Source organism: Lepisosteus platostomus, chromosome 10, assembly GCF_059453375.1.
Source record: "Lepisosteus platostomus isolate fLepPlt1 chromosome 10, fLepPlt1.hap1, whole genome shotgun sequence".
Taxonomy (NCBI): domain Eukaryota; kingdom Metazoa; phylum Chordata; class Actinopteri; order Semionotiformes; family Lepisosteidae; genus Lepisosteus; species Lepisosteus platostomus.
In genome coordinates this window covers 41045402-41071673 of record NC_142620.1, presented here as the reverse complement: position 1 = coordinate 41071673, position 26272 = coordinate 41045402, and the positions used below count along the sequence as shown (strand labels likewise).

The 26272-nt window shown below is 36.3% G+C and overlaps 1 protein-coding gene across 1 annotated transcript in view; it reads right to left on the bottom strand.

The window, feature by feature from the left end:
* Window positions 1-574: 574 nt before the first annotated feature.
* atrx (ATRX chromatin remodeler) overlaps window positions 575-26272 on the bottom strand; it is a 106936-nt gene continuing 81238 nt past the window's right edge. Inside the window, exons 31-35 of the mRNA XM_088649005.1 lie at window positions 12880-13029; window positions 8154-8279; window positions 7649-7744; window positions 4017-4145; window positions 575-2357 (exon numbers count right to left, since the gene is read on the bottom strand). Of these exons, the coding sequence (XP_088505131.1) occupies window positions 2100-2357; window positions 4017-4145; window positions 7649-7744; window positions 8154-8279; window positions 12880-13029 (759 nt within the window). The 3' untranslated portion in view covers window positions 575-2099. The remainder of the gene's footprint in view (window positions 2358-4016; window positions 4146-7648; window positions 7745-8153; window positions 8280-12879; window positions 13030-26272) is intronic.

Genomic DNA, 26272 nt, shown 5'->3' with positions numbered 1-26272 from the left:
CTTAGTTTTATATTGCCCCCTTGAAAAAAAAACTTTGGTGCATAAACAGTTCTTAAAATCTGGTTTATCTGTGTATACTGCATAATATTAAACTCTGGCAGGCCCTACCCTTGGGTAGATCAGGTATTGTACATTTACTGATGTCAGAAGCAACAGGAATGGATTGGGATGATATTGGTGCCTTTTTGTATGCTTTCTTTAAAAAAAACAATATTCACACAAGGATGGAACATTGTTAGAACTTAAAGAGTTAGAACTGTCATCTCAGAGCTTCCAGGTCCTGGTGTCATTTCTGAACTGAGGTACCTTTTGTGTGGAGTTTGCATATTCTCTCCATAATCACGCGGTACACCTGTTTCCTTCCACTAGGTCAACTGGTGTCTACAAGCTGTCCGTGTGTCTTCCCTCTGAAGGACTGAAATCCCATCCAGGGTGTAGTATCGCCCTGTGCCCTGTGTTTTCCCAGAGGAAACACTCTGGCAAAAGGTTTGCCAAGAACCTCAACAGACAAGCGGTTTCTCTGATCCTGGATGGATGGACTATTCAGGCATACTTAATAACGCTCTTGGCTTCCTTTTTAGTTTGAGAATTTTTATTTCAAGGCGTTTCTGTCTCCATTCAAACTGAGCATGCTTAACAAGTTATTGCCGCCAAAGCAAGGTTAAAAGGGTAACCCTGGGCAAAGGAAATCAAAACTCATGAGACAAAGAAAAGTATTTCTAATAATTCCACCTTGCGGCAACAGTAATGTTGAACTCTGACAAGTGCAATAAACACAGTTATAAATACAAGAAAAACACCTTTTGGTCACTTTATTAATCTTGATATTAAATATGTATCTAGTAAATAGCAGGTTAATGGCAAAACACAGTTAGGTGTATTTCTAGCATGAAAACATTCTCGGGAGAGAAAAAGAGTCCCTGTACATTTTCTAAAATACACCTTGTGCAATTAGAGGAGCTCTGGTCTCCAGTACGAATTACATTGTTTTCAATTAATCAAACTGTCATCACAGCTGCGCAAATTCAGCATTTGAAGTTAGATGTGCCAAAACAACTACACAAGTGGGACAAAACCAGGAACAGTACCACAGTACTATGCTAATTAACACTTTACAACAAAAACTCAAAGAGATTACAAAAGTTCATAGAATACAGCAAGCAGTTGAAACACAACACAGGCAGTCATTTATTTTGATTTAGCAACATCTAGAATAATCACCTCTAAGCATTATACAAAAAAGTCCAATATTCAACACATTTATTAATAATTCTGTATTTATGTATAAGAACTAATTATAAGGCTGTAACATTTTTTTTCCTTTTTGGTGTTGATACAATTGTCTCCTGGAGACACTTACCATATCATTCACCATGAAACACTAATTAAAGATTGGCAAAAGTATTTTAGAAGGGAAGGAACACCTCTCTTCAAGGCAGCAGGTCATAAATTAATTTAAAATAAAGGGTGTTCATACCATCTGCAACTGTACTGTACGTGCACACAAAATAAAAGTTCAGGTCACATCCAGCCGGAAATGCAGGGAATTTTTAGAAAGGTAAAAAAAAAGGACCACTGCCTAGATAAACATACTGTATTACCACGTCAAGAAAACTGCAGGCGGAATTTATTTCATTAGATTTATTTATTCCACCTGATTGTTTTTAAATTAAATGTGTAGCGAGCAGTACTGTGGTCCCAAGAAACCATTCTGGATCAGAATATGAGGAAGTCCTATACTTTCTCCAATATTTTCCTTTTAGTGTGTGTGAGCTTGTTTGGAGTTAAAACCATAGTCCGGGAGATTACAGGCGATAAAACAATATAAACTTCAAAAGCATTTTTTTGGGGGGGAAAAATCTATTTAAAATATTTAAAAGAGAATATGATATCTAGAATAACATTAAGGCTATATATACAATTTCAAAACAATTGCAAAATCCCTTCAAATTGTCTTCAAGCTTTGCATACATCTCAGGGCAGCCTTTCTTCTAGATGGAGTGGTGCTGTATAATTCAGCGGTTGGAGTCTGTTAAGGAGTACGGACTTCAAAATCACTTGTTCTGTTGCACTTCCCAAACTGCAAGTGCCTGCCTTTTCTAATTCCCTTGAGAAGGACCTGGGTTTTTGCTCCTCATCTGAGTTGTGGGAGATGGAACCCTCTGCAGACCTGGAGGCTGTAGGCCACCACTGAGCTGCTGGTACAAGCTCAGCAGATCCAGCTGGTTGAAGCCATGGGCGCCCATGACCCCCTTCTGCATGGCCATTTGGTTCATCAGGTTGGCCCGATTTGCCAGAGCCATTTGCTGCTCGTGGACTTTTCGGTTGGTCAGCACCTTCTGGACATACATGATCAGCTGTCAAAAAAAAAAAGGAGGCTTTATTATTCATCTCTGTTTCAATTTGATTGTCACAGAAACAAAACACTGGCCAGCCTTGGTGTGACCAGTGACCAGGGTGGTTGTGTTTCAATAAATGGCAGGGATAGAAACATAGCCTGAACCTGCGTTTTATACAGGTTGGGCTTCTCCTGCCACTGCAAGGGAATTTAGACACATTGACAAATGCCACAGCACAACACCAGCTTAGATAGATAGATACTTTATTGATCCCGTGAGGGAAATTGCAGGATGACCCCACGCAAATTCCCATACTCCAGTCTACTCCGAAAACATCTATTCCGTTTTCTGTTTTGATGGCTTTTATGCTACATTACTCATTTTCTATTGCTTTTTACAACTGGCGTACTATTTCATGTGATGACTGAATATATACTGCTATTACATGCAAAAGGAATCTGTCAAACTGGACAGAAATTAATAGCAATTGATTAAGCAGTATTTTAATTATCACAATACGAGATAGAACGAGTAAGTAACTGCAATGCAAAATTGCTCATTAAAAGTGATACAATTAATCGGTTTGTTCTGGAACATGTAAGTTGAAGTAGTATGTGAAGACAATGCACTATGTTTCACTTAGTGGGGTTGTCACCTACTTAATTCCTCCAGTAACAGTATTTTGTGACTTTAATAAATAAGGTGATTGATAGGAGTTCTAACCAATCCCATATTTTCTCTAGATCTTGCTGGAAAACTTCAGCAGAAATGTCAAACTGTGTTAAGTGCCTCCCTGCCCGATAACAGTGAAATCTGGATATCAGAAAGTCAATTATACATTGCTGAAGCAAAGAAGTGCTAACAGGAAGTACAGACTTGCTTAAAATAAGATAAAATTCAGTGCTCAAGACATTAAAAAAACATCTTCCAAAAGTGAATGTCACCAAATGAGTTAAAAATTAAAATTCTATTCAGGGCACTGTCGCTCATTCAGCATCTTTCTTATGTCACAAAGCATCAATATAAATTATCTGAATATTTGGTTTAAGATATCAGGCCCTTCGGGGAGTGATGGAAAGCAGTAAATCAAGAAATGTATTTCTTATTTGATCACACACTCCAGAAAGATGAACTACTCTTAAAAAGTCTCCATATTTTTAGATTTAGAACAGACTTTCTTGCAAGTTAAAGTGGTGCTTACAAAAGACAAAGGTGTAAAGATTTACATAGTCAGCAAATTTCTGTAACAGGATCTTGTAAGAGAAGCAAAAGAAATGACTTTGAGACCTGCATGAAGTAAATGATGCTCCAACTGTGGAGAGCTGACAGTACACTACATAGCAAGGGATGTTACTACAAAACCACCTTTAAGGTATATTCAGTACTTCAAATCTTTCTTATCTATCATAGCTTTTTTAAAATACTAAAAGACACTGCTCTCTGCACAGAACAGTGTATTTTAATTGCAGTGGAGCTTGCGTGAGTCTTCAGCATTGTTAGAGACTTAAAACAGTGCTGGATGCAAACTAGTGTAAAAGTTGGAAACAGGTAAACCTCAACAATGAAAAGCCATTTGCTTTTTAAAAGCATCAAATTTCAAAGACATGAAAAGGGAGTGTAGATCCAAGATGCAAATGTTTCTCAGCCTCTCCTGTAAAAACCATAGAATGACCTTACTGTTTGCTGCTTGCTCAGGACATCTCTGTACACAGCCTCCCTGCGCTTCAGCTCCAGCTCGAGACTCGCCTGTCTGCCCAGAGCCATGGACTGAACCTGCGCTTCATTCAGGTTGGGGTTCTCTTGCCACTGGAAGAGAATTCACACACACTGGTCAATGCCACAACACAACACCAGCTTCATGACCCCACGCAAATTCCCATACTCCAGTCTACCATTTTCCATTTACAAATTACTAGTAACCAGTAGCCAGTAACCTAGGTTTGGGCAATCACTAAATCCCCAAATTAAGTCGCAAGTCTATTTTTATTCTATTCATTTTCCATTTGCAATACTATGCAAATCACGAATTTTCATGATTCTGTGTTGATGGTTTTAATGCCACCTTATCCATTTCCTGTTTTTTTACACCTGACATACTACTTCATGTTAAAATTAAAAATGTTGAATTGAAAAAAACTAGGAAAGCAATACTACATTCACGTAGTTTTAGCTCATCTGTTCAACTGGACATGCTTACCTCCAGCTGACATGAGTAGCAATCGATTAAGCAGTAGTTTAATAAAAGAACAACAGTGAATTAGAATGATGCTACAGGAAGTTAAGAATTTGTGCTGTATTTCAATTTACTTGTGTGTGACCTTTTAAAAAATGAAGCAAAAAATGTGAAATGAAACTTAAAACTATTCAGACAAAATATTTTTATGGAAGCTATCTTGAACATTTTTTTTCCTGTATAATAAATTGTGTTTGCAGCATATTTGCCCTTAAATTGGTTAAATTGTATATATTCTTGAAGATCTCAATCTTGTATGAGATCTTAAAGCCATCAAGAAATGTGAAATACCATTGTTAATGTATTTTAGGTTTTCTAACCATTTGGATGAGGAAATGAGCACATTTTTAGAATACTAAAGACAACACTCATGATTGTCTCTTCTGTTTTCATTTTTTCCATTTTCTCTTTTCTTTCTACACACAAAGTCAATTACTTAGTGCTGGAAGAATTAATCATTAAGGTTTTAGTATACGACTGCGTAGGCTAAATTAAAATAGGGTACAAAATCAGACTTGCAGAGAAACCTGCCTATTATCTTCTTCTCTCGGTCGCATATTATTAAACAGAACCGTCCAGATTTATTCACAACCCTATGGAATGGGACCAGAAGTATTATGTCAAAAGAAAGGTTTATGGATTAGGTAGGGTCCTTTCTGGAAAAAGCAGTATATTGTAATAATTTATATTATTATACAGAGTAAAATGTCATATTTGTCAGAATTAATTTATGTCCAGAAAACACAAGTGTAACATTTATTCACATCCATGTAGTTATTTTGTAAATCCTCCTCTGACAGGGATTACACTGACGAAAAACGTGTCCTGTACTGTGACATCATGTTATGGCACTTATGAGGGGGTTTGTGGTCATCAGGTAGCATTGCTCTCAGTCTCTTTAGACCCTTTAGTTTCCTTCAGAGCCTTCTTGAGACTGAACCACAAATGTGCAACTGGTTTGAGTTTAGAGATTGAGATGGCCAGTCAAGAACATTTGTGTGCAGTTGACCATTTCTTTGTTTTGTTTGGAAGCATATTTTGGATCAGTGTCATGTTACTGCATTCATTTTCACCCAAGCATGAGCTTTCAGAGAACCCGGTGTCTGGCCAAAATGTCCAGGTCATATTGGAGTTTACACAACAACCCCAAAACATAATAGTCCTCCAGTCACATTTCACAAAGGAAATGAATGGCAATTCAAAATAGTAATTGGTGACACTTGAAATATCGAAGACACCAGTTTGTGTTGGAGACCATGTGCTGACTTTAGATTACAGAAGACCTGAATCTCTTGCCTCACAGCCCGTGGAGGCCAAATAAATTGCATCTTCTATCCAACAGCCTTTCCTTTATACCAGTAGACTTCAATTTAAATTAAAAATAACGGATCCTGAAGTGGAGAGAGGCAGATTCAGGTTCTTGAGTGTTCTGTTATAGACATTCCCCTGTTTATAGAGCCATTGCCTTCTCATTTGTCTTCAGAGAGCTCTGTGACCTTAACCAAAATGATGCATGTTTCCACCCACTGTCTTTTGTGTATCACCTCCTTTTATACCCCAGGAGAACAAGAAACCTTCAGGTCTCTGCCTAGATCTGCTTTCCATTGCATTTCCAAACAGCAGAATGTTAATATAGATTTTTGAGGAATTGTATTTCTTTTATTCCAATGACATTCCAATAAAAATAATATTTGAATTTTTAAGTAAGATACTCTCCAATCCACAATGCTGATCTTAGCATCTAATTCTGTCACAGGATATTTTGTGTTCCATTTTAATTGAATATATACTATTGGATAATGAAACTCAGCCAGCAAATCTGTTCACATATGAAGACTTGTTTCTGCACCAATGTGAAATAGAAAAAGAGCATTACACTGCTCCTGGAATACATCCACTTTCTGAAGAGTACAGTCTTCCTTAAGGAGGTTACACTTTTATGTATTATAAATGCTATGATGATTACTTATGTTTGACTCTTCATTCCACACAACAATGGAATTTTAAGAATGACAACTCTAAATGTAATCCAGCTATAGACCCATTAACAATACTACAGTAATCGTATTCTAACCTACTGTCCAGCTCTTCACTGAGAATGTACAGAATGTACTCACAGACTAACATTTTTTTTCTTTTTCCTTCCATTTAATCACCATTCCACTGATTTGATTAAAGGTATTACAACTGAAAATTCAAAATATTGATGCTGGGCCCGATGTTATAGAACACTACAGTATGGCTGACAGCAATAACAAGGAGAGTTACTAACATATATTATTGGCTGTACTGTAAGCCTTTATTTTTTTGTTTAATTTTAATCTTTTCCAATACTTTTATGGAAAACCTAACGTGAAACTACATTTGTGCTATACTGTGGAGAGGTATTTCAAGTTTCTTTGTTACCTCCTAAAGGGTTGAGACATCTAGATGCCATGCCCCTCATTTTAACTCTTGGAACAACCCTCCAAGATATTTGTGGTAGTGGGGCCAGGGGTTCAATGTCATCCTGAGACAACCACCTTTTTGGAAACTGCACAACCTCATAATGTTACATTAATTAGTAAAAAATAGCTCCATTAATAGGTAAAGCAAACACAAGGCACAAAATATCTATACCAATAAGGATATAATAATATCCACAGTTTATCAATATAATTCTCAGTAATACTTTAAAGCGTCAAATAAGATCACAGCAATGGAACAGTTCAGGATATGGAGACTAAAAAGATAAAATACACATAGTCAAAATCCTGAAAAAGAAAGAAATTAAGCTCATTAATGTGACCAACTGCCTGAAAAAACACCTGAGTTTGGATCAAGTTTGGAATATAATAACCTAAGATGTTTCAGGAGGTATTTTAATGAGGTCTTGATCTACTAACAGGAAAAAGTAAGAGGGCCTAATGATTTCGATGACAAAATATCTATTTGTAGCTGAGTTACATGAAGAAGTGACATATCTGTCACCGTCTAGAAATTTAAACCTTCATGGGAGAAGGTTCCCTTTCAAGTGGGACAGTAATATCTGCTATGAACAATGGGAAACATGTAAACTGTGTTTCAATCTACTCACCACAATTCCTATGATATCTTCCAGGCTCTCTCTTGGGATAGCTTTGACTGCATTGCTAGCCTCCACAACCTTCTCACGTCCCTGGTTTATAAGGTCCTTTTTGACAAACCAGATAAAAAGGCATCACAGTACAATAAATATGCCGGGAATAAACAGCATTAACATGTTATAGAGCACAGAGCTGAGCAAAGCAATGAGGTTTGTACTTTAACACTTATTCCAATCATTCGATGCACTGTAGCACTAAAACAAAAACAGACAACGTTAGGCACCCAGACTATAACGACACACAGAAAAAAGGGTACATTTATTTCCATTCAAAAATTTCAGTCCCTTAAAACGTCGGCAGTGTGCCTATCAAAACAAGTCATTGCTTTTGGGAACAACATTCTTTTTTGAGATATAAAATCCGTAAAATACACAGCACAAGCCATTCTCTACACACGAATACATGTCGCAATTAGCTCACAAAGAATGCAGAGTCCATTTGGATCTCATTACGTACCTCCAGCTGTTGGTTAGTCATTGAGGTCAGTGCAGCTACATTGAAGGGGAAATATGCATTTGGAGCGCCCGTGTTAAGATGTGAATAATGAAACCCAGATGGCACGTTGACGCGCATGGAGAGACCCTAGAAAAGAAAGTTGTATGTTTAAAACAATATAAAAGGCCGTTTGACCCTTTCTTGCCTGGAAGTGATGAGGCACTTTCCCCCTGAGCGAAAACGACAGAAAATCCAGAATAAAACACCAATACTAGCAAAAACAATTTGCGAGCAATTAAAATTTTCAACTGCGGTCATGACAAAAACGATCCAAAATGACAAGTTAGAAGAAGCTTAATTTTTTTTTAAATCTGCAAGATGTTACACTGATGTAACTTACTGACTCACTCTATATTTTCTCAGCTCACCTCAGATTTAAATCCTTGGCCTTACCTTCAAACCTCTCCTCTCACCTTTTATCATCTCCCGCAGGTCGCTAACTAACAAAATACTAGTTATCTCCTCCCTCCTTGACTGTTCCTCAGCCAGTTCTCAAGCTACACATTTCCAACACCTCTTCAAGACAAACCTGTTCAGACTGCACCCACAGGTCCCAGGATTCATCTATGTATAATTGCTGATCCTTGTAGTAGTTTGCTTATTGTTATACTGTATGTAGAATTACTATAACTGTATATCCCCCACTGAACTGGACTGAATTTGGATAGTTAATTAACTGTTGTGAATGTAAATATCATTTTCCAAAGCCTTGTTCTCTATCTATATATAATAATGACAATCGTCTAAATCTTTATATATAAGCAAATCATAAAATCTAACAATTGCAAATGAAACATAAACACTGTATAGAAGCATAATTGTTTCACTAACAAATTTTTTAAAACAATTGTGTATTCAAAACGTTTTTCGATGCAATAAGGATGACCAAACAAACAGACATACTGCATTACACTATATAAATCTATTATATTTTAAAGAATTATACCAAAAGGCAGAAATGACTTGGCAACTCAGACACTGCATGTGTGTACTATTGAGGGGGCTGAGACTGAGATAAAAATCAAGCTTTTGGTTTGGTTACATATCACTTTAGGAAAGATCTCAAACTTGATTTAGCCTTTACAGCAGAAAGAAAATAAGTTATTAAAGCAATAAAATGTACTGTAAATGAGCTGAATGGAAGAAATGGAAAACAGAATAAAAGCTTCTGTTTCATGTGAATAATGTGCAAAACCTATGGATCTAACATTTGCACTGGAGCAAGCTGGATAGATACGGGTTACTTGCTGTTACATGTGGAAGCAGGGCGTTCCTATCAGGTCAGTTCAGCGAGTGTTGAATAGACTAATGAAATTACAAGTTAATGGCATAAGACACGATCCTATTTCTCTGTTTGAAAAGACAGCAAGTATATAAAGCTGAATCTATGCGGTGACCTACACACTAGAACCCTGAACCTTTGTACAGAATACAGACTAACTCAACTGAATGGTTTAAACTTTCATACAGTCCCAGTAACTTCTGGGTATGTATTTCTCACTTTCACTTTGTCTGAAAAACAATTTTTTGAAAATTTCTCTTTGGATGAATAAACATTACACAGTGAAATAATAACACGAATAGACAGGACAGCACAGTCCAGTACACGAAAAGTGACAGAAAGACACACAAGCAATTCATTATGCATGCCTCAAAAAAGGTATTTGCACCTGTTTCAGCCAAAGTCTGATCTCAAAGAAGCTTTTTTTTGTAAATACTGTCGAATTAAGGTCATGTTAATTGTTTTCCTCTGGATTATTCCTGAATACCTCAAATAAAAGTGCCTTGCATGGGGTGAAAACAAATTTAAATGGCAGGAGATGAAAAGTATTCAAAGGTTTTGAAATATAATTGTGTTCTCTATAAAACTAATAATAGACATGACAAAGCTGAGCTTAATGTCACGAGAGGAAAGCACAAGAATAGCAGGAATAATAATCATTAAAAAAAAGTACTGTATAGAATGAATTCTAGGATTACCCTGCCACTCAAGAACCGCAGAGGTCCCGCTGAGTGGGTTTTTCCTTTCAAAATAAACTCTTATTAACTAGCTGATGAAATGTTCTGAAAGACATGGACTGCAAGCGCACTCTCACGGTAATCTTAAGATAATAGCATGAATTTTAGTAAGGTTCACAAGGTTACACAACATATCACCGTGACAGTGAAACTTAACCAGAGTGGATACCGACTGCCGAATAAAACAGGGCGTGTTTTCATACTGCTGACAGAAAGATCACATTTTATCACTATTAATATTCCACTGGGAAGTGATTTCATAAGAGTTTCATGAGCACACTTTTAACACCCCAATCCATGAAGAACAGACTTTTTAAGAAGCCTTTTAACAAAGAGATTATACGAATTCACAAACTTAAAAAAAAATATTAGTTTAATATTATTTTTTTAGCTCAGGATTTAGCTCTAGAACAATTACTGTATTACTTGAAGTTTGTGTTAGGTTACAGAATTAATGGCATCGTTACAATCTAAAACCCTTACAATTTACTTCAGTAGCATACTTCACGATTTCTGCATGATTACATGATAACGCTATTAGCTGTGTACCAGAAGACTATCTATTCTCATGTACAGTATCCAGTATATAGTATACTTTGTAATTGATAATATATCACTGAGATTCCATTGTTCTTATGTGACACTGCCGTTCTTCAAGCAATTTTGTTTTTCATTCTGTTTCACACTGTATTAATTATGCTTTGCCAAGTAATAGATGACTATCAATATTTCAGTATCAGTATTTCTGATAATGACAAAATGTTTTAAAATAGTTACAAATAAGGAGGCCATTTAGCCTGTAGCTGGGCAGCTTGTTCCATGTTCCTGCAACCCTATGGATAAACTGCAAGTGCCTACTGTTCTGAGTCCTAACAAGACTGAACCTGATCGCAGTGCCTCTGGCATCCATGTCGGCTTGATCCTAACCAGCAACATCTGCACTTGGAGCCTAGTTTAAAATAAAATTAATAATCCAAAGGTTGCCATCTCCTTTGATTTTTGGAGGACATGAGCTTAAGGTCTACATTTGTGCAACTGTGAATAATTCTACATTCACGGAAAATCAGTGGCAAACAGTTCATTATCTCTAATGTTTTGGTAGCAGTAAATATGATATATTTTTCTAATTTGTGAAGGGTGTGCTATCTCACTGCTATTGTGCATGCATGTTTGGTATGGGTTACAAATATATGTTTTTCTGTTTTATATATGATAAAAGTGATCATTCTTTCCATTTCAATATCACACGCTATTTAAAATTTAACCAAAGGAATAACAATGTGAATTTATTTATGAAAGTTGCTGGAGGAGTGGGTTATTGTTTTACATTTTTAAAATGTCTATAAAATTGCTATCCTTTGAGGGACATGATGGTAGAGGCCTAGGGGAAGATTTGGACTTGCTAAGAACTGATGAACAGGTGACATAGTTTGACCACCATACTGTATTTGTCAACAAATGTTGACCACAAGGCAACAGGAATGAAAGTATAATAGGGCACGATCCATATCAAAGTAGTTTGAAACAAGCTGCTACACTGAAAAGCTTGGCAGGCATGAGCTAATCAATCACTTGGTAAGTCATGTCCTGATATGTCGCAGTTCTCTTCAACAACTACTTGCTCAAACTGAGTAGGTATCCTTCTTGTATTAATATCTTAATATGGTTAAATAGATCATCTACCTAAACCCAAATGGCTATATGACAGCCATTTTACTGTCATAACTAGCACTGCCTCTGACTTGGACATCACTGTACCACTGACTTACAACATGGAGTGATTGGCTATGTAACTTGGTAGGCATCATTTGATCAAGTGGGTAGGTGGGTAGCTGCGTCAGCATGCGTAGGTTGCAAAGGAACAAGTAATAGGTTTACACCTGAAGAAGGCTCCACGGCCGAAACGTTGTGTTCTCTTTCTTCTTTTTTTCAGAATGGAATAAACCTATTACTTGATCATTTGATCAAAACTGGAATTTCATTAAATTTCATTAAAATAAAACAAGGTTCTTGCATAAAATAGGGAGGCTGTGTGACTTAGAATTTGTTGCCATTGCACAACCCATACTGCGAACTACTCCTGAGCAAAAACTGTTTGCTTCAAACTTGATGGGTACCATTCCAGTGACAATTCAATTACTATATGATAACAGATTTATCCAAGTAGGCTGCCTGACCAGCATGGTTTTCTTTTTCATGTTTTCTACACCACAAACTGCTATTATACAAAACATGTTGGCCACTTAACCCTCAACTTAGGGGCAACATTTTCTGACTATACCATTAGACTAAGTGTGCCTGGATCCAGTTTTCTGAACCAATGAAAACTCTGAAAGATACTGCCGGAGGCTGTTGGCTAATGCTGGACTGAGAGGCCACAGTGGCTGAGACAGGTGGCAAGTGCGGTCCTTTCTACATAAACTGGTTGCCAACTGAGACAGCCTGACTAGACTCTAGAAGGCTGCTGTTTGAGAGACGAAATTGAAGAACTTTTTTTTAAAATAAAAGGTTTTTAGTGTCAATTTTTTTGTAAAACTATGGCCAGGCACCAACACATATTAGTCCAACCTGTCACGGACAGAAAATACAATACTTTTCCACACTGGAGAATAAATGCAAGGGGTGTGGAGGTGATCAGAGGGGTTTCTGCAAAGTGTATTGCACTGACCTTCTTTTCAGCTTCGTACTCTGCCCAGGCGGCCTTACGGTCCTCCTCACTCAGGGCCTCCTCCTCTTTGTGGTCCAGCAGGGAGTCATGTTCATGGTAGCCGACAATCTGCTCCTTAAAGCTATGGAGCAGTTCTGCGAGGAATGGATCCTGGAAAGAAACAAAACATGTTTTTGATTGACAATATTCTTTGTGTGTGCTCTCAAATTCTCACAAATCTCCTCCAGTAGACAGCATTTGGAAAGCAGTACAGTTTATTAAGCTAAAGAACACTTAAGAAGCTAAAGAATTTGTCTACCTGCTTTCTCATATTTAACTTGCTTGTAAGAAATAAATGTTTTCATAAGGCCATAAAAATGATTAAATTTGTTAATCTTTTTTCCCCATCTCATTTGTTTTACCTTCCTTTCTAAATCTAAATTTGTCCTTAAACCTTCTATAGCATCCTATTACTGTACATCCTCACGTTTTAAACTTTTCTGTTTGCGTGACAAGTTGTATTTTTTTTCTCACTTTAGACAGTTCTAATATCAGCACAGGAATGTTAAATAAGCATGTCCACCGTCAAAGTGCTGTATTTAATATGCTCTGCATATTGTGAACTTTATAGTACCAACAAATTACACCTGTTAATAGAAATGGAGGATTAATCTAGGTACTTTTGAAAGCACAGTAAGCTCACAGGTACACAGTCAGCTCAGAAAACACAGGCAAACTGAACTCCAATAACACTGATAACTCCCAATCTACGACATGGTTGTTTTGGGAAATCCTGTTTGCAAGAGTCTATTCCATCCAGCGTTCTCTAGACTATAAGGCCTGCGTACCATACAGAGGCTAGTTCACAGACTGTAGGTACGACCCCTTATTCATTAAAAGAATAAAAGAAGCCTTGCATTAGATCAGTGGTTCTCAAACTTTTTGGACCAAGTACCACCCCTAATCCAACCATCTACAAGTCATCATCTCATAGGAACCCCAGAAATTCTCTATGACCAACATGAGCGCGCGTGCACACACACTCACACATACATATAATAAATATTATAATAATAATCTTTATTTCATATAGCGCCTTTAAAGGTGGCTTCTCAAAGTGTTTTACAGAAAAAAAACAGTAACAACAACTAATAAAAAAGCATTTCAGTGAGAGGGGTGAGCCTGTTTAGTCGAGCAAAGGAGATGTGAATTAATTTTTCGAGCCCTGATACAATTCACAACAGAGTCTAACAGATTTTAAATCATCAGGCATTTTCTTGACGGCAAAGGTCTCGCAGTGGATGTTGCAATGCGTCCATTAATTTCTGGAGCAACCTCTCTAATTCGTGCAACTACACCGCTGTCGGCTTGTCATTGCTCTAGCACCGTCTGTACAAACTCCGACACATTTTATCCAGTCGATGCCATTCTCTTCGATAAATTCATTCAGAAGCTGAGATATGTGCTCTCCTGTAGTTCCTGTTGGTAGAGGTTTACAGAACAGAAAGTCCTCATGGGACGTACCCTCAAACTGGTATCTAACGTAAACGAGCAAATTGGCCAAATCGACTACAGACTCATCTAATTGCAGTGAAAAACATCTGCTCATCTTAACGCGCTCTATCAGTGTACTTTTGATATAATCCTTCATTTCAATAATTCTATGAATGACTGTGTCTTTCGGGGGGGGGAAGCTTGCATTTTTCCGCTTTTCCGTTTTTATTTCATGCGCATGGGAGCGAAACACACAGACGCTCTGTGTATTTCTCTCAAATTAACTTAGAACAGTCCTTAAATATTTTTCTGTTATCTATCAAGCTTTCCTGTGCTCACAAGATTACCAGCGTTCGTAACATGTATTTCTATGCATTCCTGTGTTTACAACGTTGGCATTGTTTCAAAATCACGCACATTCTCCTTCCTCCCCATTTGCTGGAGATACAGTAGCTTTTTTTAAAATACAATTGGTCACTTGCGTCCGTAGCACACATTCCTATAGAGTGGTATAGAATTACAGAGCATCTCTTGTGTCCACTGAAGTATTAGCGTGCACTGTACTGTAGTACGTAGGCTGCGTATTCGACATGTATTAAAATCCAAAATATGAAAACCCTTCCCGATTTATCAGCGCACACAACACAGTTCCAGGGACATTTGGCGTACCACCTGGCGGCATTCCGCGTACCACTGCCAGTACGAGTATCACAGTTTGAGAACCACTGCATTAGATTATCACTACGTAACAAAAGCTCTCTTTGCTTTCTAAAAAAAAGTCCCCGTTGTTTTTTAAGAAAAAGAGAAAGCTTACAACTGTCACCCTAGTCTGACATCTTCATGCCAGCAAAATCCTGAAAGGTTCTTGCTGCCCCATTAGACTAAATTTTGAACCAAACATAGGTCAGGAACCTGCCATATCACGACTGTATGACACATAAACATGACAGATTCAATAGCAGTGACCTTATAATTCAGTTGACTGACTTTCCCTTGAATTACCTGAGTGTGAATAAACCTAATACTTCATTAAAAACACTGCTTCATACTAACAGAAATTTTAAGTAGCAATGTACTGCAGTATTGTAAGAGAAAAATCAAGAGTCAAGCAATGCCAACATAATAACTTTAACACCTGTATTAAAGCATTTATTATAATATATTGTGCAAATTTACTTCTAAGGTGCAATTTGGCCTGTTTAAAGTTTACTTTAAAAACGGTTATTGAAAGTTACGTAAAATACAAAAACTGACCAAATTAAATGAAAGATGAAAAAAACTGAAGAAAAGAGTTAAAAACAAATAAGGGGAGAAAAGAGATCTTGGTCCCCATACAGCTCCTCAGAAAGCCTACCAGTATGAGGAATTAATTAATTGCTTATATACTGTAGCGCATTTCTGGACACTCCACTCAAAGCGCTTTACAGGTAATGGGGACTCCCCTCCACCACCAATGTGCAGCATCCACCTGGATGGCTAATTATACCTGAAAATTGCCTGAAATCTGGAAGTCATCATTGAGCAAGAGGAGTCTGAGGTTCAATGGTATAGTTACACTAGTTTCCTTTACAGAGCTAAAAATGCCCCTTTAAAGGACTTCCAAAATCTGGAATATTTTAATATACTGTATGTAAATAGGTTCCATTTACAGCTTGAGTAAATCTGTGAAAGTGTCGGTATTTTGAAACATTCTATAGTACTGCACAGGGTCTATGTAATTTTAAAATGAACTAACTTATATCTAGATATGATAGGAAATATTTTGCCCCAGATTACTGTACATTCCAACAATAACTACCACACAGCTGGTTATTCTATAATTTTGAAATTATATTCATAATTTTGGAACTATATATTTTATTTATAACTCTCAGGAAATAATTAGTAAAAGGCTGTTTTTATATCTAAAAATATATGTAAATCAAAATTGGGCACAGCCACACAAACAAATGTTTGGGAGCTGTAAGGTTAAGCTCCTGCAAACAAACCCAAAAAAACCTAAAAGATAAAACTAAAACACTTCAATGGACGTGAAATCCGTACCATGAAAATAAATCAATATAAGGGAGTATATTAATTTTAAATAAATACATATAAACTTTAACTGCTAAATTATTAGATTAAACTATTATCAAATATCTATCTTCTCTTTATGAATTTGTTGAAAGCTAGTAAAGGTAGAGAAATCCAAGGAAGATGACTACTATTCAGTAGTATATTAAGGTTCAGCACATGCGAAGAGTATTCTAGGTACATTATCCAAAGGCATGAGTACGGATTCCAACCAACGTTACCTTATAACCATAGCAATTTAATAATCATTTTGTGAAGTTCTAATGATGGGCTTGATGTTTACAATGTTACAAGTTTTTAAGCACAAAAAGTAAGCAGTTGACAGAATTCAGCATGGTATGCATCATTGAGCATTAAACTTATCTGACATTTACTAAGTTGTTAACCACCTGATGTACATGTAGAAGCAACTTTGCTTTTTAATTAATGTCCTGTGTGGATTGGATAACCATTCATTTCAGTTTGAAATATGAAAAGATAGAGGCAAGCCACAAAAAGATAGCTGAACAGTGTAAGCACTACGTAATAAAGTAATTATATTAAATGACCAGGAAATGGGTCTGTCCGTGAAGCTTTTGTTGAATATCTGTAGACACGTAGGTTTACCACTCTGAGAATTATTAATGATCTATACATGTTTTGTTTACATACATTGTATGCAGGTGAAAACATGCATACTGTAGTTTTCATCTAAAACAGTAAAATTTAGGCTTGCATTATTCACATATTTCAACTTCAACTGTGCACAATTATCTTTTTGGGAGACTGATGTGCATTCTGCTTTCAACGGACATCAGTCTCCAGCTACAAATCCGTGATCCGGTTTCAAAATCCTTCAGGAACAATCCTTCAACTTATTTTCCCTGACTTTCACCTGTAGACATTTAACCTGAAGTTCAAAGGTTATTAGCACAAACAAAATCAGCACAATTCATGTCTATGATTCTTTTAGTTTTATGAATTATTTTGTGGTTAATGCTTTACAGTCAATGAAACATAAGCTATGGTTAGACTGGTTCAAACATGTAAGTCTGTACAGTAGACAGACTGGGTGACTCGGTAACAATTATTTGTATTTGTAGTAGTCTGATAATAGTTTAGGCCCGAACTCCTGCTTCTATGCTTAACAATATTACATTCAAGGAACAGCAGTGCATGCTGGGTCCTACACACAGAGTAAAATAACCCCGTGGACCGCTTCAAACGAGTAAGTTTCATTATACTAGCAGACTAAAAAATACATCTGGTCATTTACTGTATTGTATTACATGTTGAAAACTTTTGTTTGAAGACGTTTATTTATTGAGCACCATCCAAAATGAAAAAAAAAAACTGTTTTGAAACTTTAATATTGAACAAAGAAAAAACAAAAAACAGAACTCAACAAGAAGTTATTTCTTCTTACTATGATCTGTTTACAAAATGCAGTTATAAAGCAGATGGATTGCTCCTGAAAATGTTGTATAAAAGCTCCTGGCACTATACAGTTTGAAGCGTGCAGGTTTTGAAGAGGTTCTTAAATTTTCATATGACTTTGGTTTCCATGACAACACTGTTATTGAAAACAATACCTGAATATAATATTCTCAGCCAGCATGGTCACCCAAACGTGGCTTAAATTACATTCAACAAAGTCTGTTTGCTTTCCTTTGTCTTAAGTTTTACTTTGGCATTAAATAAGACTCTAGATTTAAGAAACAGTATCATCTTAAGCCAAATCTCTTTATTGATAAAAATGAACATGAAGAGTGTTCATCTCTAAAATTATTTCTAACTGAAGAGTAACAATGATTTGAGAACTACAAAAAAAATCAAACTTATTCAAGTTTCCAAAAAATGCTCAAGGTATATTACCAGGATGGATCATATTTTTCTACTGCATTTGCCATGTGTAAAACAAAAATACTCTGACCAGTACCAATTTAAATGAATGACAAAGAAATAGAATTAAAGAAGAATTTCGAAATCATTTATCACACCATACCCATCCTTTCTGAATTATTTCACTGCAGCGGAAATAATTTCATGGGTATATTCTACAATGTTTATCTTTGAATTTGCAAAGATTATATTACACAGCAGAAAAATAAAAACATGCAATCAGAAGTGCTATCCACCTTGTAATTGCTGAAAACTATATACTGTCCTTGGGTAATCATTCATGCCAAAAAAGAAACGTGCTAAAATAAATTTAAAACATTGAATTTTTACAAGAAAATGGTATTAGCAACAAAGATGATTAAACTGTTGTTTATGCTTCCTTGAAAACATATTTCAAACAAATGGTCAAATTCTTTCACAAGGCCTTTTTCAAAACTAACAGCTTGAGCCTGAACTTGAGCCCATCTGAGCTCTTTTGAAGGGTGTCTGATACTAAGCTGTAAATGTAATATAAGGTCTTAAGGTCAAGTGACAGCATTGCAGTCACAGTGAGATATGTACATTTCTAATTAATCTATCTGCCAAAGCTCTGTAGGTGGTCCAGTCAGTCTAGTGCAGAACTAGGCCATGACTAATAACTGTAATACAAAGTGAGTGCTTATGAGGCTACACAAACTTGACTTCACTAAAAAACCCTATTCTTTATAACTGCCCCACACAACTCAATTCTTTTTCTTGTTCTTTTTTTAGAAAAACTAATAAAGATGAACGTCTCTGAATGCAGGTTCCAATCGCTGAATGTGCAGCGGTCAACTAAGTTCACTTGATCTTGTGAGGGGAAAAAAAATCCCTTTTGGACTGAGAAAAGCAAAGAATTTTCCTGTTGGATGACACGGAAGGGACTGGTGGGTGGGCACGTTAAATCTTCAAGAGAAATGAGTGTTATAATGAAGCTCCCTTTTCCGATGCTAGAAATAAATGCCTTTCAAATTAGCCTGTGCGCTATCAGGCAGTCAGATCTACTTAAGTCTCTTAATACATGAAAGATAAATTGGCAGAAAGCATGTTTATCTGTACTGAAAAAAAAAAACAATTTCTTAACTCTTTTGGGTGAACAAGCACTACTATAAAAATATAAATTAAAAAAGAACAATAAAAAGAAGACAATATCAACACAATGATGAAAGACATTTTGGGGAATCTTACAAATGACTACAGTTTGGAAATCTACAAAGTCAGGCCACTTATACTAGAAAGGCACAGAATGGATTATGTAATGCTATTCAATAAAGTGGCACAACTAGAATAACTACAAAAGGTGAAACAGTGGTAAATACCAATATAATCCATTGCAAAATTGATACCCTTACTATGGTGTTCTATTTTGTGAAATTACAAAACTGATGGGTTTTTAAATCTTATTTTATTCAAAACTTGAATGCTCAAACTGAAGAATTCGAAGGATAAGTTACAGCAAATGTCAGCACAAACTAAAGAGAAAAAAACACATTGATTGTGCAAGCATTCACATTCGTAAACTCAATTACAGCCGCAAGAGTTTTTTAGTCTCTGCCAACCTTGTACACTGGCTTGGTGCAATTTTGCCCATCGTTCTTGGCAGATTTGCTCCAGCTCTCTCAAGTTGCTTGGGAATCACTTACGGACAGAAGTTTTCGAGTTCACAGATTCACAATAGAATTCAAGTCAGAGTTTTGACTGGTCAACTCAAGGACATTCACTTTCCTATTCTTAAATCACCCCAGTGATTTAATCACTCCAGGTAACTGTCCTGCTGAAAGGTGAATTTGTTCCCAATTTTTAAGTCTGTTTGCAGACAGAAACAGGATTTCCACTAGTATGTTGCCACACTGTCTATTTTTCTTTCAATCCTTACTTTCCAGTATCTGCGAAAGGGAAGATTCCCCATAGCTCAGTGTTGCCACCACCATGCTTGCCTATAGGTATAGTGTTGAATCCTTGGCTAGTTTCCTCCTTGTCTGGCTACTCAGTTTGGAGGGACAGCCTGGTCTAGTTAGTCTTAGGGTACTACAATGCACCTTCCATTTCTTGATGGTTAAGCAGACTGTACTCACCAGAACACTCAAAGACTTCATAATCTTTTTGGACCCTTCTTGTGATCTGTGCTTTCAACGACATTGTGCCTGACTTGGGAAAGGTCTAAGTAACAGTTGTGTCTTTGTATTAAATTCAATTACTGATTAAGCAATCTCAAAAAAGAAGTTTCAGAGTATTCTGAAATCTTGAGAAGCAATATCACTGCAGACACACAGAGGTTGCTCAACTAATAGTGTAGCTTGATTAGGAAGATTTGTGCACCTAAATTTTGGGTTGCAACAGCAAAGGGTTTAAATACTTACTCAATTAAATTATGAATGTTCTAGTTTGTGTTCACATTATGCACTTGCTTCTGTGTTTTGATTTGAACGTGTAGAGCAGGTTGTATAGACTGTATAACAAATAATGACTTCAAAGTGTCTTGACAGAAAATTTTCACTGTATACCCAGGATAATGTGACATTCATTTATACGTTAAGATGTAATTCTGTTTCCCTGTACTGTAGAAAAGTCAATGAGACACACAGTTACACAGAGACACAGTTACTCGATTGTACTTTGCAGGAAAGCAATCTGTAGGTATATTTGAGCTAAGCACATTGTTGAGTATTTTCTTAGTGTGTAGTCGTTTTGAATTAAATTAAAACTTTAATTAATTTTGGGAAATTCAAGGCTCTAATGAACTTCTGGGTTTCCTTAAAGCTTACAATGTACACCTTTGATAAGCAGAATACACAGATTACATCCATAACATATCTTTATCCACATGGTCTTCTGTTACAAAATGTGCATATACAATCAGTGTATAAACCATAACACTACTGGATTCAAGAAGTCAAAATCTTCAAAGGCCATGCCAATGTCAAACAAGAGGCCATGAACCAGAGGATAAACTGCATTTAAAATTGAGAACAGCAGGTACAAAAAAGGATCTTGTCTTTCACAAAAAGCTCAATAAGTTCCTTATATCAACAGTCTAAAAGCAACTAAAAAATAATATGGGCTAAATAATCCTCCTTATTTGCAATTCTTTTAATGTTCTTAAGTTCTAACATTCTTACAATATTGAAAATTTTGGATAAAATTTGGATATGTTAGAAAACGTGGTCCTTGCTACCATAATTGTCCTCTTACACTGCCCATTACAAAACAAGCCTCTTTCAACAATTTATTTACTTTTCTGGATTGCTGTAGTAGGCTACAATCAAAGTCCTGTGTAATTTACAACTAGATCTGAATGATAAATCAGTTGAACTATGGTGACTAATAAGATTTCAAGAATAATTAAAGTAAAAATAATTTGAGTTTTGTAATCTCCTGAAAATGAGGGACAATTATAGAGATCCTATAGCAGATGGGGTCATAAAAATGAGTTGAAACTGTAATGGAATGCCATTTTAAAATTAAATCTAGCTATGTGGTATCTCCCCTTAAATAAAAAAATAAGAACAGGTAAAGAGCTAATAAAAAGTATTCCTTTATTTGGAATATGCATGTCTGTGCTAATCACGTAAAAACAAAATATTGCCCAAAGCTACATAACTCTGCAGAACACACTAAAACAGGGGAATTCCTGCACCAAAAAATATGAGCAGAAAACTTTGAAATGGTTAAATGATTTAATAACATCATGTTGGAGTTGTACTGAGCATGAATTAGCCTTCAATATTTGATAGAAAAATACGGTTTAAACCTTCTCCTATTGACTGTCATACACTGTACGTGTAAAACCACATTGTTTAACCGTGCTAATGTATAGCAAATGTCGTTCAGTAGCTGAATATGTATGTTTTATGGTTGCACAATAGAGGATCAATTATTTCTCAAGAAAGCATCGAAATGTGGATTTACCTTTTCAGCAAATAACACTATTTTCAAATTAGAATTTACAGTAACTGAATTTTAGTTTCCATTCATCATCCTGCATTCTTGTTTCTAAGCCTTTTATTAATTGACAACATCTGCAAAATGAAAGTTTTTTTTTACTTGTAGAACATTTTAATAAAGGATCAAGTCATGAAACTGCTGTGAGACACTATACAGTATATAACTGTATACCCTCTCCAACTGCGACAGTTACGTTCTTGATAATTCCTGGAGTAGGTAAATTTGAGGTTGGTAAGACCTTATGGGAAAGATAGGGTTAGGGGAACTGAAGTCATGATTAAACCTATTAAAATCCATCCAACTTTTTTTCATCTATAATAAATAGATGGCATAATTCTTACCTTTATTGTTGACGCCAAATTAGATTGGGTCGCATGGCTTGTATATGGCTGATACTGTAGCTTACTCACTTTTCTTTATTGTACATTCATTTGCACCACAAAACCAACCAACCAACAGCCCTATTACTTAGTCCTTCACGCAACTTATCGAGCACTTTTAATATTTCCTTCTAAGCTCATCACAGGTCTAGATCATTTATGGTCCAGAGTCATGTGTTGCTTTCCACGGCCAGTAGAGGAATCCTACTCCGTTTGGGCTCCAGGGGCACTGTACAATGGCTGACCCTGCGCTCTGACCCCAATCTTCTCTCCCTGTCTGTGTGTCTCATGGAGAGCAAGCTGGGGTATGCGAACAAAACAAATTCCTAATGCAAGAAATTGTATACGGCTAATAAAGTGATCCTATCATACACTGAGGAATCATATTAATGGAAATAGCGTCTAGTAGCAAAGGAAGCTGACCGAGAAAGAATTTTGGGGTCGCAAAAAGGTAGACAATTCTGCACAATCAAAACCATGTAAGTTAACTGGTGTATAACAAGGGATTACTATATTACTATAATTATAATCAATTTTTAACTTGGGTGAAAAGAATCCTTGGTCCATCTTTCTCCCTTAGCTCTGTCCATTTCTCTCCGAGCTTTCTCTTGCCTGTTCTTTAGGAAAGCTGGTTCTTCTTATGAAAACAACACAAAGAAAATCAACATGTGCACACCACACCAGTTTGAAAAAAGCTTCTTACTTTTTGCTTCCCATTGGTAAAATATTAATATGGCTCTGCAGAGAGCACAAGCTCCCTTATTCTAACAAAGGTATAACCCTTGATAAAAAGCATTCTTCTCAAAATACATCATTTACAGGACAACAGTCTCAATGATATGTCAAGAAAAAACAGTAGCAAATCCTTCCAGGGTTATTCAGATCTGAATTATATAATCAAAAGAAGAAATAGTTTTGAGATATATTACATTAGGTTACACAATTCAAGAAGGCTATTGAGCCCATCTTGCTGAAATTATGAAAACATTCAACCACTTAAACATTCAATGAGACATTATACTGTATTACACTACATTATGTGTGGCTTGGGTCTCCATCAGCCTGAAGTTCCATGGGTGGGTTTGTAAGTTCGGCTAAACACAGACACTGCTGTAAGTACATTCCTGAGCACATGAAGGACCTACATGTGCTTTTTTTAAATGGGACAACTAAAGACAGAAAAGGGCTGCTACCCCCTAAGCATTTTGTACATCACACACTTGTGGTTTTCATATTAATAAGAAAAAATGCAAGTTGGAGGAAATAGTTTGGTTATAAGTCACAGTGGAAGCAGACATGAGAAAAGGGGAAAGAAATCCCCTCTGCAAAAAAATATTTAATATTTTAGAATACCTTATCACACAATCAAGAAGATTGTCTTTTTCTCAGTACTGATTACAAACAACTTGGCACTGCTTCTTAAAAATAATTTAAAAAGGTGTTGCTCAATTACAGTGATTCAAAAAAAGACCAAGATTAAAGGTTGCTTTGCATGTGATTTAGTTACAGGTTCAGTGAGTTTCAGCTAGGATTAGCTGGCAAGATCAAAATTAAAAAGTACTGTATTAAATACTGAATCTCCTGTAGGGCAATGCACACTCAGAGAAAAAAAATCCCACTTATACTTAAATAATATTTTGGCATTTTACAAACTCTTTTAAAAGCAATTCTCTTCTGTATATAATATAGTACCCACAGGAGGGACTGTGCAAGAGAAAGAAAATACTTATGTCTATATTTTCCTTTTCCACTCCTGAACTTAATTTCCAATTATGGCCCAGGATCCTTGTATTTTATACTGTTTATCTTAAATTGACTTGATCTACTGCATGCAGTTTGGGATTTTGAATACATAAAACATATTTTTTACATAATAGCTTTTGTTCCTGGCCAAAACAAGTCAAGTTTGCTAGTCTGTTCAAGAATGAAACTCCATTCAGACCAGGAATTGGTCTGGTTGTCCCCCTTTGCAGTTAAAAGCAGAAATGTTATACTTGTAGGGCTTTGACCAAACTGAGCACAATATCCCAAGTGAGGCCTAACCAATTTTAAGATTCATTCTTACATCCTACACTTCTAGCAACATCATGTAAGACTTGTATGGATTTTTTGTAAATAATCTCCTGTATTGTCTGGATGTCTGAAGAATTGAAGAGCAGTCTCAATAACTCATTTACTGCTCCTTCAACCTGATGTTGTAAAGGTTCTTGGATCCTGCATAATGTAGTTACACATCATCTACTTATTTCTAAATCCATGATGCCAAACTTCTTAAAAACATTTTCAATTAGTAGCTGTTCTTTTTTGCTTCTTAAGCCTTTTCTCACTTTCTGTAAACTTTGTATTTAACTGAGGTGAGGCTGTTTAGTCTATAAATCCCAGTTTCTGTGTTTTTTCTTATGAATGTGTGTTACATTTACAATTTTCCTATCAGTATGTACATTCCCTGCCCCAAGACTCATCCTGGTGAGTGGTCTTTTAAAAGTAAATGCTGGGGGGTAAAATAAAGCTCACTCAACACATTCTTACTCATGCTGCATTTTTACAACCTATATATATATATTACCACCATTGCCTTTTTTACGCTTTGGCTGAACAAATAGGTGAATGAGTATTTCAATTTTGAACTAATTTTCAAATTTAAGAAATTTCATATTGTGTCAGCAGAGGTCAATTTAATTATGCAGCCCCCTAGAGTACAATGTATTTTTAAAGCACTGATCAGTCTATTTCCTTAATGGCTTTGGCCTATAAAGCTCCTGGAATATGGATCTTAAGTTAGAGGAGTGATCTGACTTGAACTGCACCCCTGTGTCTCTTGTTTTAATGATTTTTTATGCCTTTTTAAAGACCGCATGCAAGAAACATCTGGGGAGCTTATTAGGAGCCGATTCCTGTATCTAATTATCAATATAGGAGTCTCTTCCTTCTTAAAATTAGTCACAGCCGGCAGAAAACAAAACGGTAGCAAATTACCTCTTTCCCACCAATTGCCTGCTGGGCAGCGCAAGGCACTCCTCCCCTACCAGAATGCATCGCATTCGCACAGGCACAAAACACAAGCCACTTCCCACCCTCCGGCAAATTCTCCTGTACCTAGACTTCATTTTAAGTTCATAAACGGTCTCCAGCAGACCTCAGAAATGATCCCATACCATGCTGTGAGGCTCCTGTGTGTACAGTGGATGTCGTTAGGAGTACAAAAAAAAAGTTTCTTTAATAAGTTTCAACCCTTTTTAGCTAGGTTTACGAAGATAATCTTAAATTCTGTTTTACCTAAAATGTATCTTTTCTACAGCTCCTTCAAAACATTAGCCATGAATTAGACCAAAAGACTTTCTAACATCGACATTCCTGGTTCCTGTAGTGGAACTTCATGGGGAGCTTTTGAGGAAGACTGGGTACTGTTAGGGGAGGTGTAGGCGGCTTCTGCATTGACCATAACATAAAGGGATAATTTAGAAGTGACAGGAGTGAACTGCTTTATGTGCATTACGAGTGAGCAATGCAAGTGGGAGAATTTGAAACATTGCAAATATAATACCCAAGGCAAATTTAGAGAAGGATTTCCTGTGAATACTGTTTACGGGAAGTACACATAAAAAAACCTCACAATAAGTGAC